The following is a 17693-nucleotide window of genomic DNA, read 5'->3' as shown; positions in this document are numbered from 1 at the left end:
ATGATTACCTCTTGAATAATTCTTTTTAATTATTTAAATTATACCACTTTCATGTCTTGTTTTTTCGCATTTTTCACTAATTTCGTATCCTCTTACTAAACTTGACTTGTACCTTCCTCAAACTTTTATAGACTAGTTTTGGTGGAAGAACTCTTTTTTTCAGAACAATCTTTATGTGAAACTGTATACTTATACCAATTAATGGACCTAAGCTCCATTACAAAAGTTCAATTAAATTTAATATAAACAAATAGTTATTTCTTTGTATAATGTGATGCCAAAAAGGTCATGTAAATCATCATGTTGACATGATGGAGGTCTCACTTAGTATATTAATCATTTTCATATTTTTTATTAATTATATCATATACATAGCTAATTAATTAGGATTAATTAAAGGAACATTTAAGCTTGATTCTTATTATACAGCAAATAATTATTATAAAATAAGAGTTGCTGCAGCGACCAGCGCCCGCTGTCATGGCCTCGGGGCGGAGGCCAAGAACGAGCTCCAAGTGATTCTCTCACGATTCGAGGCTGTTCTTCCGGGGATCGATTGCCAGGTCTGAATTTAGCTGCATCGTCACTGCGACTGCGAGTGGCTATGGAACGAGATGCCCCGCTGCCGCCGCCATTAGGGTTTATGGCTTTGCCACGTGGCGAACAGGGAAGCAAAAGTACGTTGTCTTCGTCATACGACGCCTGGACAGGTGTCACTCGAGAGAGGCAAAATATTTCTAGCGAGCCCACTCCATCGATCGATCGGTCGCGTAGCTTTCTGCGCCTATGAAATTCTCTCCATGGGAATCCATCGCCGTAGCAGTGTCCTTCGCCGTGCCGCATCGTCGTTCCTCTCGAGCACCAGCGGCGATCTTCTCTCCAGGCGCTTGTCCATGCCCCGGGCCGCCAATGCGGCATTCTTGACGGCGTGGCTCAGCCGGGGCGATCGCGATGGCAATGGCGAAGGCGGTGATCGCGGGGTAGGGGGCACCGGCGGTGGCGCTAAGCCCGATGATAATCCTCCTCCTCCTCTTGGTAATTGCAGAGCTCGAGCACCAAAATATTTCGGATCACCATCGCCATCTCACTCCTTCTTGTTGAAATTCATTCCTTCTTGTTGTTTGTGAGTGCATGGTTTTTTCTTCTTTTTTCCCTTTTCTCCTCCTCAAGTAGTAGCATTGTGTGCTGTTGTGAAAGTGACTCCGAGAGGAATTAAGAATCCCAGGGCATTGTAGCCATGTGCTTTGCTGCTGGGTTACATGACACACTGCTTTACATTAATAATCCCCACTTATAAGTAGAGACTCTCAAGGGATCAGTTTCTCCTATGATCTGTGGTGGGCATGTGCAAATTCAAAATCTTTTATACAAGCATACATGCATGATGAGTGGACAGACAGAAGTCCAAGGTATTTTTTTTCCATGCTTTCAAGTTTATAGTAGCACTTCGTTTCATTCTTTTAGGCCAGGAGATGACAGGGATGATGCCTCAAGAGACACAGATGTTGCTCCACAGCATAGGGAGGTAATCTTTTCAGTGAAAATTCCACAACATTCTCTTTTGCTTTTGGTTGTCTTTGGTTTTCTCCAGAGACGAGAGTCAGCCGCAAGGGTGCTCATGCCACCTCCTCGAGCCATGAACATGGTCTTAAGGAACGTTTCGGTCGCCAGGAACAACTGCAACGTAAGCTATTCTTCTAGCACCAGTGACGATGCGATGCTGAGCTGCAATTCTTCATTGGGCATCAGCTCTGAGGTGATCAAGGTCACTGATCCCGAGGCATTTGTCGAATTCGTGAGTGCGGGCGAGAGCTTGTCAACCTTCTCGGATCACTCCAATGACAGCTATAACGACACAGTTGATGAGAAAAGGAAGAAGAAACTAAAGCTTCCCCTATGAAAATTGTTTTATTAGCTGCAAGACATGCGATACACTATATGAAGCTAATGGTCCACAGTCTTGTAATAGTGATTTTAGTACATTTATAATATTATATCTGATGGTAATTAGCTGGTAATTATTTTATTTGGACATTTCTGTGTATTTTCCATGAAGGTAGCTATTGTTCTAATAGTGATTCTCAGATTAGCAGATTTGACTGTTCAAGCAGATGTAAATTGGGATGCTCTTACACTTTATGGTTTTATTACTAGAAGTGATATTAATGAAATTGGAAAGTTTTTAGTGGATATGATGGATACTAAAATCGAAGAAACATATAAATACTATAATGCATTTACTTGGACTGAAACTCTTTCTTTATCAAATAAAGTTATTGAAATTACCATATGGATATACAGTAAAAATCCTAATGGGATGTGTAATATGGCATGGAGACAGACAGGGATAGGGGCATCAGGAGAAGAAATTATTGGAAAACTTAATCAGCTTTTATTTGATATCTTAAAAGAAGCTCGAGTGGGAAATTATGGTCTTATAGCTGCTACTTTGGATTATAAAATACAAACTATTAAATGCTAGAAGATATAACCCTATGAGTATCGCTGTGAATAATAATAAAACTTATATAAATACAGCTGTTAATAATTTTTGGATTTACAGGTCTACACTTATGAGTGGTGAAAAATTTGAGATAGGATCCTATTTACTCAAGTTGAATTCACTAGTTTCTCCAAATGGATATTATGAATTAACTCTTCAGGAAAATTGTAATTTAGTGTTAACATGGAAGAGAATGCATATTTTATGGGAAAGTCTGACCACTAACAAAGATATTGATTGCTGGTTACTTTTAGAGACAAGAAAATTAGTAATAAAAGATTATAAAGATGTAGACATATGGTCTATAGATATTAATTGTCAAAGTTGTAAATCAACAATACTATCTGTGGATGATGATGGATTTGTATATATAATTGGTTCAAATGATAATAAAGTATTAAAGAATTTTCCATAATAAAATCTTTTGATTGCTTATATCAATATATATATATATATATATAAAACATTAAAAATATAAATATAAAATATTACTATAAATGTATGAAATATAAAAATGTGTATATCCTATTAGCCCAAAACTCTAGCTTATATACAAGAGTGAGTGGTCTAGTTAAACATGTATATACATTCCTTATATCCCAATGGGACTAATACAAAAATTAAATGTCCTACCCTCTCAACAAGTTACCTATGTGATTGTCTTGCGTCTCAACTAATCCTAATCCTGAAGTAGAAGCTGTCATGGTCATCTCTTTCAGATCATATTGATATCCAAATCTTCCCCCCCTTGAGCCAAATGTAAAACAGAGTCAAGGAGGCACCACTGCTAGTGAATCTTATTGTTGTCCACTCTCTCAAAACATGGGAGCCATCTATTCTTCCACCCCTCTAAGTCAATTAGGTTTCACCCATTCTTTCAAGATGGCATAATGGAGGTGCATAGCTGTAAGAATAAGTCTCCACCATAAGGCCACCACCACATATATCCTCACTTATTGTCTATCAAAATGATAGTGATTATACACCTCCCAAAGTGCTTACACTCTTGTCACTCTTTATCCCAACACTTATGGCCCATCACCTCCCAAACCAACATGCCAACTTTAGCTTTTGTCATATCTCACCAGACTCACATACCCCATCCATGCCATCCTCAACACTGAATGCATTTCCAAGCTGGACCATTACCCAAACCTCTTACTCCTTCGAACTAGTAAAGAACAACTTTGAACTCTCAAATGTCTTTTAATTCTTATGTCATCTTGAGAATCTATTGCTATACCTCTTTTGCCACATTACATTCCCACAGAACATGCCACACTAGTTTGCCAAACTCCATGCACTGTCAACATGCTCCATCTTGAAACCATTGTCCCACTAGTAGCCTATCGGTCACCACCAACCAAAAGGTGGCCTTAACCTTCTTCTATATTGGTAATTTCTAGAAGGTAAGTATGTTGTCCACCACTTGGTTTGCCTTGACTCTTTGCTAGATCCACTTCTTCCATAGCTTGGGGTTCTCTCTATAGACCTCCTCTTTGCTTGTCAAGAGACCATTTTGTGCTTCATTGACTTTAAATGAGAAGAAGCTCTTTGCTATTTATTTCCATGTTAAGGGATCTTAGTCTAGATGCTCAATCAGCTGCTATCACCACTACCTGAGTATGCCATCCCCCCTTAGGCATGACCATCAATTGAATAACTACCACTTACCACTCAAATCCTCCCCTTGACTTCATCATCTGTCACTATTGGCATGCCAACAGCAACATACCACCTCTCACAACCAAAAAGGGATAACTAATATTATGTTCTAGAGATACAATAAACCACACCTCCATATTGCCATCCTCCTTGTGTCCATGCTCCTAGTCTAACTTGTTCCCCATCCAATTCCATGTCATGCTGTATAGCCACAATATCTATAGATTTGAGACATTGCCTTGGCTAAGGTTTCCCCTTCTTTCCTTCGCTCACTACTTGGATGATGCAAAGAAGGTTTAGGTGAACCTTCCTCCACTGTCTTGGGTTAAAGACTTGCATATGCCTTGTTGTCTTCCTCATGTCTTTGTTCAACACCCCCACCAATTTGAAAGCCTCAAGTGTAGCTTTTTCCATATAGTGTACCTGCTCAATGTCTTACCATCTGCTTTGAAGAAATTATTAAAGAATAGAGGCTAGTTTAGCCAATCTATAGCCCCACTTGACATCTCTTGATTGGAAACTTGGAATTGGAAACTTGCTTCACAATCTCAGAATCCCTTGGACCAACATGCTTCCCTTGACCATTTGTTTGGCCCTTCAACAAAAAGCAAATCCTCCACCCATTGTCTCGCAATGTAATGCCTAGGCCAGATCATCAGTAGACTCTACCCTAAACATAAGTCTTCACAATTGATTACTTGGTTGAAGGCACATTAGGAGAATTTTGTATCATAGTGCCTTTGCCATGTCACTCAAATCAATGATTCCGAATCCTCCCAAAACTCACAAATGTATTGTGGATTGTTAGGCAACTTTCACCATAATTCTCCCTATAACAAGCATACTTTGCCACACATATTTACATACCATCATGCATACCTATCTAAGAGTGTGTTTAAGAATGTGCTAGATCAAAAGGTGGTACTAAATGCTAGGTAGGATGATGCTCTTGGCCACAACCACTCTCACTAGGAAGCTGAGTTTCTAGGAGCACATTTCTGAATTGACATTTTTATCCTCCGAAGCAAGATGTCATCTTAAAACTTAGTATCAACCTGAATCCCAAAGTATTTAGTATCTTCCCCTAGTTTTAGCCACTAGAAGCCAATATCTTGTCTCCAAGACTTAATATTTGGCTGCCTCCAATTTATTCCTACAGATTTATTTCAGTTGATCACTGCTCTAGTCATGAGGTTGGAAGTCTCTAAATCTAAGACACAATTTCTTTAGTCTCAAAGTGGAGCCCAAAGTATGCCATGTGGTAATGGCCAAAACAAAAGCCAAACAAGCATAACATGTTTGAACTAAAAATTTTAACTTGGAAAGTTGAGAGCAAGAGTGAAACTCCCAAAGAAGTGTTCAAAGAACAAGCATAAAGTGATTGAGGAGTGAGTCTTGAAAAGGGGACAAGAGAATCACCAACACATAATGAGTGTTGTGACATGCGGAATTATCAAGATCATGCCCAAGATGGAGTTCAAAATGGCTGAGATTCTAAGAAGGAATATAAGAAGGAGTTCGAGATGAAATTTGAGAAAGAGTCTGAGATGGAGTTTAAGAAGGAGTCCAAGTTGAAGTCCCAGAAGGAATCCAAGATGAAGTCTGAAAAGGAGTTTGGGAAGGAGTTTGAGACTAAGACTGAGACTGAGACCCAGTCTGAGACCGAGTCTGATTCTGAGTCTAAGTCCAAGTTTGAGTTTGAGTTTGAGTTCCAGGGTGAAAGCCCAAGCAATTGTCTCTCAGACCCTAAGGGTTTTGGTGAATTTTTGTGAGATAATATTTAGTGGAATCAATTTAGCTAGGAACAGCTAGTGTGATTAAGGAAGGCTACACCCACATGGCGAGTGATAATAAAACCAAAGTGAATACGGATGGATAAATAGGGTAACTTGGTGAAGTGTTCAAAAGCTAACTTTAGCTCCCTCAAGAGAACAAATGGTTGATGCACCCAATCCAAGTGTGAGTGGCATTATCTACTTGGATACCTTGTGTGGCTTATCGAAACCTCACTTTAGCCACATAAGTTGTGGCACTCTAGTGGTAGAAAGTGGGGGTAGTACCCATATGGCTTGCATTAAGCTACGGTGTTTTGAAATGTCATCTTAAAATCCCAAACCATAGAAAGAAAAAAGAGTGGTCTCCTTGCTTGGTTACCAAGGGTATGGTTATATAGTGAGGAAGTCCTAAAGGTTAGTGGGGCTTAGTGGATAATCCTTTGAGCCCAACACTAATAATGGTGTTAGCGAGCATTGCTATGGACGGAAAGAAATTTAGTGGAGATCAAAAAAGGGATATTGGGGGGGGTGGTGTTCCTTATGTCTTGGGCCATCCTAAAGATGCTAAGATATTGTCATAAGATGACCACTTATAGATGGATGGCCTAGTCACAAAAAGATGGGACCATATTGTGGGTGGTTTTAAACTACTAATGAGACAAGGGTAAATAGAAATAACTTTCACATTGTCAAGGGTACCTTTGGGTCTTGAAAATGAGACTAAACACATAGAGCACTTGGACTAAATGTAAAGCTAATGTGATCTTGAAATCATATTTAGGGGTAAGCAAGTACCCCAATGCAGATAAGGACTTATAGAGGATATAAGTAAGACTTTTTCAAAATGTCAAAGGCATGCTTAAGTGATTAAAGTTGAATGAAAAATTTGGTCACTTACAATTTGGTATTGGAATTATTCTTTAGTCTAACTCTTATTGATAGTAAAGTATATCACCATTTGATATTAATATTGGAAAGTCCTAAAAGTGAGTCTATCCTTGAGGAGTAGCATATTTGGAAGGTATAGCTCTCCACTTTAATTCATATGTGAACATATAGGTAATGTGGTGGATAAAAAGGGGCTAATAAGGGAATAACCTTGGGATATTAGGAATAGTAAAAAGATTTTCTCAAAAAGTTGAGGATATAATCCATATAAATATTTGATTTAGCAAACTAGATAATATATTTGTGGTAAACAACTATAGTTGGGATCACAAAAATGATAAAACTCCTAAACAATAAAAGAGTCATAAAATTATGCTCATATGATTAGGAATGGTGCTCAAGAATTAGAGAGTGGAATTGATGACCATAAGAGGTCAAATATAGATGAGAACATATATCCTTGCAATGGTAGTTAAGGTTACCTTTAATCAATAGAACCATCCAAGGAGTTGAGGGTGTATTTAGAGGATGAGTTAGCATTCTTATGATGTAGAAGGATAGTTCTAAGAGGCAAAAGTAACCCACATAGAAAAAAAAATAATTAAGTATCAGAATAAATATGACTTTTTTGAATAAGATATAAATACAAAAGGTTGTATTCAAGTGTGGTAACACCTCAAAAGTAATCATGAGGCAAGGACGTTCTAGGTCATCAGATTAACAAAGTCTAAAAGCTAGATAACTCAGTAGAGTTAAAAGATGATCCCAATTGCTTAGAAGAAATATATTAAACTAAAGTGTGTTGTACCTAGTGAAGGATTACAAGGATCATGAGATCCAAATATGAAAATAATAAGTATCTCATTGATAGTAGAAGATGGCATACTAAATTTGTGAAAAAGTGTTCACAAAAGAAAGTAACTTTTACGAAGAGTTATGTGTGAACACTATAATGTAGTGTTAAACAGTAGTTAGCATAAGAAACAATTATTATGGTCTTGGCAAAGACTTAGACATAAGTGGGATGTGTCGTGAGGATAGGCTTGTAGAATCAATAGTGTAGAGATATAAAGTATCTGAAGAGGAAATGTCTAGAGGTCAAGTTGACTAGTTTATGAAAACCCCTTGCCAATAGAAATAGGATTAGCATAGTCTAAATTGGAAGGTAAGGGATTTAAGTGCTTTGACCAAATGTTAATAGAAGTGTGAAAGCATTAATAATGAGTTGTAAGACTTGATGACTATAAAATAACTAAATAAAAGTTTGGTATAATTGATTGAAATAGTGGAAATTATCTGTCAGCTAGTCCTTTTGGATATTCTTTCCTTACTGCTACAATGGCAGGAAGTCGATATTGTTGATCCCTTCTTCAGTCTTCACCTAAGCTAGTTGAGAAATTGGTCTTCACATGTGCACTTGACCATATGAGCATAAGGACAGAATTCCTAAGTCCTATTAGTCAAACATGACCTGGTTAGAGAAATTCATTCGTTGACTTGCACTTATTAGTGTTGGTAACCCTTGCAATATTGAGTTTGGTCCCTTAATATTTGCTAGATAATAACTTACCGTGTCTACCAAACACCCTCGCTATCATGCACCTTGTGTTAGTTTTGTTTGGTCCCAATTGTTATTTATGGAAAGTGTCTAGATTTACCAATTTGGCATATCTACGGAATGTAAAGATTGTCCTGAACACAATAATGTTTGTCCCATGCCCAAATTCACAAACTAGCACCATTTTATACTTAATAAGTTTCAAGTTAGTCCTAGAGACTTAACTTTTGGTACTAAGGATGGCTAAGGGTGAAAGCTTAAAGCATATATTCCTCAAAGGAGGAAGGGGGTGTCCCAAATGTATAGTAGGGATAGTGGGTAGGTTGAGCATGATTAGCTAACCTAAGGCATAGTTTAACTCCCACTTGCGTGTTTGTCTTTGTTCTATGTCTGGCTTAGGTCTAAGCCCAAATTCCACACCATGCTAGTTGGTGGACTCGCATTAAGCCACCAATATGCTAAAATAACACTAGACTATGTTTAACTCCTTGATGTGTGCTGGTCTTGGTATTGGATGTTGGATGCTATAAGATTGTTCTAAGTGGCTCTGTGCTCTTGTCCCTTCACTCTTTGAGTTATACACTCGGGAGTCACTTTGTGCTCTGGTTCTAACGCTCCTTGGCTCCATACTTAGGAGTTTGGCTTTGTTCCTTCATTCAGTGGCCCAAGGCCTTGAGATTCAAGTTCCACTCTACTTTCTTTGGACATATGGCATATGGCACATGGCATGTGACAAATGGCAGATGAAAGGTTTAGGTTTTGTTTCATGGTTATCATATGATAAATCACTATGAGTACTATCCAATGAGATTAGGCAACTAATCTCGTTGCATATGCAAAGATGAAAATGATGATTCAAATAAGTACACATTTGGGTGTTATGACTTTGTATTCATTCCTTGGGTATAGATTTTGGTTACCTTTTGTATGATATTGTATAAGCTTGTGTTTGGGCTCATAAGATGGATTGAGATGTTCTGTTGACTCATGTGTGAGGCACATTACAACTCAAGGTTACACTTTGAGTTGGCAGGATTAATATTAGCCTATCAGTGGTTCTATGAGTTATTCCATGTATCGTGGGTAAAAGTAAACCTTCCCTAGGTTTGCTATAAGTGGCAAATAGACTAGTTTGTAACTACGGCACTAGTGGGTCCTTCCTAGACATGATTATGAGTGGATCAATCAAGACTATAAGGATTAGTTTATTGGTTCAAGTAGTTATTGCCATGCTCTTTCATAAATTTTCTTAGATTGGATTGAAGGTAGTGTGAAAGCAAGTTTGAGGTTTGGTCAAAGTAGGGTCCGAAAAGAAAGTTATCAAGGATAAAGGATCAAACTCGTAAATCATCTTCTCTTCTTGGAGAAATAATTTACAACGAAGTGTTAACTCATTGCTCGTATTCACATTATACAATAAAGAGTCCCTATCTTGATATATATTGGTTATAATGGTATTACAAGTGGTGGGTTATGGGATGGATAGCAGTGAAGTGCTAAACCATTTTATCTATGCTTACTATTGAAGATTTGGGTTGCAATGCTCAATTCTTTTTTGTGGAATCTTGCTATTGCTCCTTGAGTAGCTTGGTGTATGATTAGTTTTGAGTTTGGTTGGAAGGAGAGTGGCATAAACTTGTTCTTATTATGACCAAAAGTTAATATATTCATTATTGTAAATCTCTATTGGTGGGGTGTGGCATTTATATTGCATTTTATCGAATTGAGTTGGCACTTGATACTCACATAAACTTTTGAAGTAACAATATGGGTTTGCTCGTGGTGTTGCTTAATTGATAATCAAGTCATTATGATTTTTATATCATATCCATATGATAGTGAATATAGTTAAATGATGATTAACCCCAAAGTGGTTGATAGTGAAGTTAGTCCACTTGCAAATAGTAACATTAAAGTAGCTTTGACTAAGTTCTCAAAAGTGATTTATGATATACTAAATTTATATTGGTACTTTGGTTTTGGAAGGGTTGCCTATTAAAGTGTTGGAAAAGGTTATAACATTCACATGCTATAGCTTATTAGTTTATTCATTAGCACTTAAAGTAAATTGTTAGATAGAGAAAGTATGTAGTTGAGGTATTGACATCGCTAACACTTGTGTTAGTGGAAGTGGCATTGTTATTTCGAGTGATGAGGAATTTTTCTTAGATTTTGATTTTTTATATCATTTTTTTTAATAGTGTTTTAACTTCACATTGGATCTTGAAAGTGGTTGAAGAAAAGTATTAGTGCAATGTGGATATCTGAAGATATGGTCTTTGTTATCAAGTATTGAATATTCATTTTACATTTTGCGAATGTCAGTGTTGGATGTAAAAAATATGGGCATGATGTTCAATATATTGGGTCATGAAAATTCATATTGAAGTGAACCTATGTAAAGTTCTAGGTAGGAAGAAGTTAGTTGAGTATTAAAAGTTTATATTCCTAGACTATGAGTCATTCTTTCTCTATGATGGAAATTTTCCATAAATTTTCTTAGGCTTTTCCAATGGCTGACCTATTAATAATTTTTCTTGAAAACCATTCCATTTTTGTAAGTTAATACAAACTAGTGAAAGGTTATATTTGACTTCAATTAGCCTAAAGTTTAGTATATAGTTTGTATGATACAAGCTAAAAGGGATACTAACTTTTGGGGTTAAGATAATTGAGTTGGATAAAGTTTGGAGTTGATGTAAAAATGGCTATTGTGCTTTTTTAGAAAAGTGACCTTTATACTTTTTTTTAGGTGGTAAATTGCATTTTGCATTTTTTAAAACTCTATGCAATCTGCATTTTGTTAAATTCTATAAAAATAGTGAGCTCTCACTAATTTTGATTTAATTTTGGTGGCCCTATGCTTCAGTTGAATATGGTGATGTCCAACTTAATTATTTGAGATTAAAGTGTTAGTACTAATACTATAACTTTGTCTATGAAAAGGTTTTGTACCAATATAAGTATCTTATGACCTTCAATTTAGTTTCAACTTGTTTTCTCTTCTTTCTCATTTTTCTAACACTTCTTTGGTTTGCAGGACTGCTTAGCCATTTGGGTAGAAGGATTGGCTGCTGCAAAGTCGTCATGACTGATCATAGTGATACCATAACAAGTTTGGGGATGATTTGAGTCACTGCTAAATCATGTGGAAAAACATTGCGCTTCAGCAGGACATGGCTTTGCTATTGCATGACTTTCTCCATAGTTCTCATTGATGAATTGTTCGTTTTTTTTATTATAGCGATTGTCTGTGAAAAGCTTGAGTGGGGGAACTTTCATTCTTGACAAGCATCTGGTGGGATTTAACTACGTCTTTGGAGCCGACAGTTATATCCGTCTTGATTGAAGTTTTTCATTCCCCTATCTTGCAACATTTACTCAGGATCATCAACACTTTTGCCACCACCACTGCTGCAAGTTTTAGTGATCCCTTAACGAGGCATCTAAAGCACAATATGGAGCTGTGTGAGGTACAAGAGTCGAGAACCAACCCAGGTGATGGCATTTTCAAACGAAATCTTTCTTAAGCGAGACATTTCTTGAGCATGATGCGCTTGTGAAATTTGTTCTCATACTTGTCGTACCTTTGCTCGAAGTTTCATCTGAGAACTCGAGGTGTTTCTCAATGGCCTTTGCTTGCATATCTCGCCTCTGTGGAAACGTAAGCACTCAAACCAGAGAGAAAAGGCGGTAGCTTGCCTCGCAACAAACTTGTCATTCGGAAAAATCGACTGTGCGTTGTTGTCCAAGCCCAACTGACAGGATCAAGAGCCAGCAGCTGGATCCCAGGAGCTTCGATTCTTTTTGAGCTGAGCAAACTTTCAGGTTGCTACTGTTGTTTTAAGCTCTCAAACTCATAGAAGCATACTTTATTTCGTTAAAGTGGAACTTTTCATTATCCCACTTATGGTGTGTGGCCACATGCCATTTTTATAACAACAATAAAAAATTAAAGTTTTAGCTTTATAATTTATAAATTAAAAACTTTTCATATGATTTTGTGTTATAATATTGTGAAATATAAAAAATAAATTAAAAAACTGATAGAAATATTAATAAATATTAATTAAGTACTAGGAAATGGCATGTGGACACATGCTAATTAATGTCCCACTTTACTGAATAAGTTCCACTTTAACGAAATAAAGCATAAGCCGACTTTTTCAACGTTGTAAAGGTTGTGAATCTAAAGCTTTCGGCGAGGAAGATCCCGCCATGCTCGCTAGCGACCGGATCTTCAACTGCACCGACATAGTCACCTTGAACGTGGTGGAAAAAAGATTTGCAGAAGAATATGGCATACCTCAACATTTCAGAAGAATGGATCATGAAGAATTCCAGGGGTGATCTTCCAGCTGCTCCATGCGTTCTTTATGCCTTGGAATGCCGAACTTCCTAGAAACAGAAGCAAACGTTTCAAATCTAGCAGGACAGAGATCTTTGCTGGAATCAATGCTGTCCAAGTAGAGCATGGTCTCAAGCACTTGGTTGCCTTGAAAGAATACCACAACAGTTTAACCTCACATATGATCGAATGACACCACGTGCAGCATGAAACACACTGTCTCAGAATGTTTTGTCTTTCAGCGGTGCCTGTCTAGATCTTCGGCCAGAATGTGCTACTTAGAAGGACGTTTCGATAATCGTCTAGTTTCCATTTCCCTACAGTGCAAGCAAAGACATGCAAATCATCAGTAGCAAATATAATCGCCGCCTTGGAAGCCTGCTGCATGTTATCGATGTCAAGATCGACCGCCAGCGCCACAATTGAAGACGAACTCCATGGCCAGAGCCGGATCACCTAACGGCGACAACCGTCTTAGAGTCCGATCTATCAAAACACTGGATCAACGATAAAAAAGATTTGGTTAAGATATCATCAACAATTCTTTTTGAAGAATGGATCATGAGAATTCCCAGTGCTCGTCCAGGTTGGCAAAGCTCCAACCGAGACTCAACTGCAATGGCGATTCTTCTTCGTGCGACGGAATCTAGAAACAAAAAAAGAATATGGTCAGGCATATCCCTCCTTCGTCTTACTTACGATTCGTGGCTGCTCCAGCGTCACGTTGGTTTCAAACAGGCACGCATCTGAAGAAAAAGAAAAAAAAGAGCTCGTGAAGGAACTATCCAAGGAGCTTACCTGGGAGAAAACTACCGTCATTCACGATCTGGTCAGCGTACGACTGATGGTGCGATTGCTCCGACCCTGCACAGAAAAAAAATGGTACGGCTGCTTGCTCTCAGACTTCTCGATCAGGAGAAAGAACGATGGGATGGATCCAAAAGAGAGAGAAAAAGAGAAAGATATGATCCATTCTTCCTCTGAAGCGGCGCGCGAGGTAATTTACCGGATGAAGCAGCGGCGGTGGTGGCGATGGCGGAAAACGCAGGAGAGGAAGAGGCGGATGCGCCGGCCTCCTCAAGGCGGCGGCGCTTGCGTTTCTCGCGGGACTTCTTGTTACTGAACCAGTAGTACACTTTGGAATGGTCGACCTGGCCGACGAGCTCGGCTATATTGGCGATGTTCTCCGGCGATGGTGGCGTCGCTTTGGCGTAGAACTCCTCCAAGATTTGCAGCTGGTAGCTGTTTGGCTCCCATCGTTGCTGCACGCCTACGGGCCTCGGCGGCGCTGGCTCCGAAGAGATATTGATGTTATTCCTTTGACCTTGCACGGAAGAACGATTGCTATGTCAGTGTGCTTGCAAGCAGCAAAACGAAAACAAACGATCGAGGTGAGCAAAGAGAGAGAGAGAAAGATACTTCTGTGATGCACATGCAAGGCCTTAATCTCCAGGCGCATCTCCCTGCGCTCCTGATCGATCTGATCAGACACGGACGATGCCCGCGATGCCTGCTGCTTGCTCCTCGGCATTCTATCTAGAGATGCAGGGGGTGAAAACAACAGAGAGGACGGATCCTGGAGAAATGACGGAAAGAAAAATCTGTCTTATTGTGTTTCCACCTGATATTGCCTCGCGTCAACCATTTTTACTTACTTTGAGTAAATACGCTACAAATAAACACTTCGCTGCGGCTTACTTGTATTAATACGTAACATATGCATATGTGGTAAATGGCTGGTGTACGTGTCGTCTGCGGGAACTACGCAACTCCCTAGAAGGATGGAGTAGAGAATGTTAAGGAAGACTCCAGCTTGATCACACTTTTAGAAGGTGGCAATTCACGTCACTTCGTTCGCAATCCACCGTCTTCCGTACGAATCTCCAGCGAGACCGATTGTTTCTCCAGCTTCTGTGGATGCCAGGGCCGAGAGTACCGAGGGCGCCCACCTCATAAGAGTTCTAGAGCAACCTCATTGTCGACGTAGCCGGATATCCGCGTTCCAGGAAAGTAGATCCGGCTTTGCCACCCGAGCTCTTGATTGTGGCTTGCCTCAAACTTGGAGTACACTGTGATCAAGCACGAACACATCAGATACCCTTGAACTTGATATTTGAGGCTGGTTGGACCTGTCCGAATCTAAATCTATACCAAGTCTGCTCCTGTAGTCTCTCCTCCGACCTTTCAAAGCTTGTTTCTATGCCGAGATTTCAGTTCTCGGCAGTTAGGCCACAATTGGTTCCACACTCTTCCATCTTGCACAGCGTCTCAGTCTAAACAACCAGGAAACACTTCAACAAAAGTTGACCATGTGAAGACTAGCAATCGCTCGGGACAATGAAGATCATAGCTTAGAAACAAAGGAAGTCGGTCTTGTATTGTCCTCGTCCGCTGCAAATGCTTATCTAAATTCCAAGAGTTTGAGATCCTAAGTCACGATCTAGAAAGCCATCCGTACGAGCGTTATATAGACGTGGAGCTTTTCTCTTCGAATTACAATAACTACCTTCGATGCAATGCCATTTTGCGGCATATTCTTCCTTTCTCAGGTCCGATCGTCCCGAGCAGGACAAGCAAAGCCTGGCTGTCACACAAAGCCATCCCCGAAAGCGGTCCAGCGCCCAGCCGCATCGTCACCCAAGTTGAATGTCTCAGAAGAACACCTTCCATTCGGAAACGTGTTTGTAGATAGCTGATGTCTCGTCAAACAAGCCACCACTGATCCTGTACCATAAATGATCAACCAGTTCCCAGGAATGAAGCTGCAGAGATACGGCTAGGGGGCTGGACGAGCTGCTCCAGGCCGTGGCCCAGTCGGCATCTTTCCAGAAACCCCCTGAGGATCTAACACCTTGGCTCGTTTGTGATAGTGATAGGCGACATGCACTACGTAAGAACTACAGGAATCTCTGTGTCTGATGGAGATCTAGAAACCGCACGTAGTAGAGGATTGCACACAAAGGGAGTAGCCAAGTTCTTTTCGAGGATATTTCGGAAGTTCTCGTTTGCGCTCGATTTTTTTTTCTCTCCTCCCTCGAATTTGTATGCCAGATCTACTGCTTCTTCCAGAATTCGCGAGATACACGCACTCCCAGCGCGATCAACCAACCCATCTTCCCGCTGATGATGGCGGCCTTTAGTTTCGTGGGCCTGGCTGTGACGTTCGCCACAGTCGTCATCTACGATCCAGCTCTCCCATTATCGGTGCTGGCGGCACTGATCATCGCCACGATCAGCATCGTGCTCGCCATCCTCACCCCGCCAATATGATCGCTCCAGCCAATACCCTTGTCAATCTCAGGCAAGATCTCCTCTGGACCGCTAGAAGCGCTGGAGTGCTCGTCTCGCTCGTCAGCATCTTCTCCTTCCCCTGGAAGCTCGTCGAGAGTAGCGATCGATTCATCTGATGTCGAGGGCGATGTCGATTTCGATTCCAGAAGAAGAACAATCCTCGCGATCAGCCCCAACAACCTTCCAGCCAGGCGCTACTTCATGGCTGCATCGAGAAGGGGTGAATTGGGTTGCGACGCTGGCGCTCTTCAATGGCGCCTTCTAACCATGATTGTCAAGAACTTTCAAAAAGTCGAAGCATATTCTTCGTTTTACTTTCTACACAGTAGATTTTCCGGCAAGTCAAGATCGCTTTGGTCGTAGTGGACGGAGACAAGCGTGAGTCCTCGGGAGGGAGCAGTGATAGAAACTCTAGCTAGTTTTTGGCGATCTTTCATAGCCAAGAGCTCTGGAATCACTCGAGCCTGGTGCTCTCCTTTGCCAATCGCAACGATCAATCCCACCTGACGAAATTCCACGAAGGAATTTGAGATCCAAGAAGAAAGTGAAGAGAAAACGAACCATGTTTCTTATTTGCTTGTGGAAGAATCCCGTGCCTTCGATTTCGAAGCAAAGAACTGGACCCTGCCACAAGAGAGAAGAGATTAAAAGCCGATTCTTGAGCAAACGAAACCAAGCTTGCCTGCTCCAGCAGTTCGAAACGCAAGATCTCTCGAACGGGATTTTGCAGGGGCCGGAGCGTCGATGAGTTGCTAAACGTCGAGAAGTCGTGCTTCCCAACGAAGTAGCCGCAAGCTTCCGCCATAGCAGCAACGTCGAGCCTCTCAGGTACGTGGTACGCGTACAAGCGCAAGAGTGGATCCATGACTGGAGCCACGAAAAGTTTGTACTGGTACCTCTTTGTCCGAGCACAAGCCTGGGCGTGAAAGCTAGATTTCGCTGGAGAGATTTCACGAACACGAATCTCGTGAGGAAGCGTGCCGTTTAGGCCCCGATGGATCCGGCTCAAGTCGCCGATACAAGCAGGAGAATGGAAGTGCGCGACCTGGAGAGAGATAGAGAAAGTAGTTGTAAAAGATCGAAGAGAAGAAGAGGATGAACTTACCTGGCCCAGAGCGTGAACTCCAGCATCCGTCCTACTTGCGGCCGCCATGAGGAGCTCTTCTCGGGTGTAACGCGTTAGCTTTGTCAGTGCATCCTCGATCAATCCTTGGACGGTTGGAAAATCCGGCTGGTACTGCCACCCTTGAGATCAAACCTCTCGATCACCGAGACAAGCAACCGAGGAGAGATAAAAGTGTTACCAGAGAAACGAGTGCCGTCATACGAAACCACAATCCTCCATTTCAATCGCGTGGGCTTCCAATCGCCCTGCTAAAACAGAAAAAGCTCTTCCTTCGGGGATTGCTTGCATTCGGACCGTGCTAGATTGGACTAAAGCCATCCCACTCGAACAGACCTCGTTGTGTGTCCACACGCATCTGACGCAAAATCGATGAAAATGGAGCGCATTCGTCGCTCGCGGGTTGATTGCTCCAGCCAGCGATACGAAGCTTCCACGGCGCAGGCCACGGAATCGCCCCGGGCAGTGCGCCCTCCATCCCGGCATCGAAGAACCCTAAAACCCGAAAAGCCCTAAACCTTCATTTATCAATCAAAGGTGTG

At 40.7% G+C, this 17693-nt stretch overlaps 1 protein-coding gene across 1 annotated transcript; it reads right to left on the bottom strand.

The window, feature by feature from the left end:
* Positions 1–16290: 16290 nt before the first annotated feature.
* On the bottom strand, positions 16291–17659 carry LOC9636025 (tRNA pseudouridine synthase A 1). The gene is made up of 6 exons (XM_024670861.1): positions 17488–17659; positions 17333–17399; positions 17134–17273; positions 16711–17073; positions 16590–16652; positions 16291–16531 (listed from the first exon to the last, which is right to left on the bottom strand). Exons 1-6 carry the CDS (start codon positions 17635–17637, stop codon positions 16340–16342), a joined length of 975 nt encoding a protein of 324 aa, XP_024526629.1. The 5' UTR covers positions 17638–17659; the 3' UTR covers positions 16291–16339.
* Positions 17660–17693: the final 34 nt, after the last annotated feature.

Source organism: Selaginella moellendorffii, unplaced genomic scaffold, assembly GCF_000143415.4.
Source record: "Selaginella moellendorffii unplaced genomic scaffold, v1.0 SELMOscaffold_6, whole genome shotgun sequence".
Lineage (NCBI taxonomy): Eukaryota > Viridiplantae > Streptophyta > Lycopodiopsida > Selaginellales > Selaginellaceae > Selaginella > Selaginella moellendorffii.
This window is presented reverse-complemented; position numbering and strand designations above follow the sequence as displayed.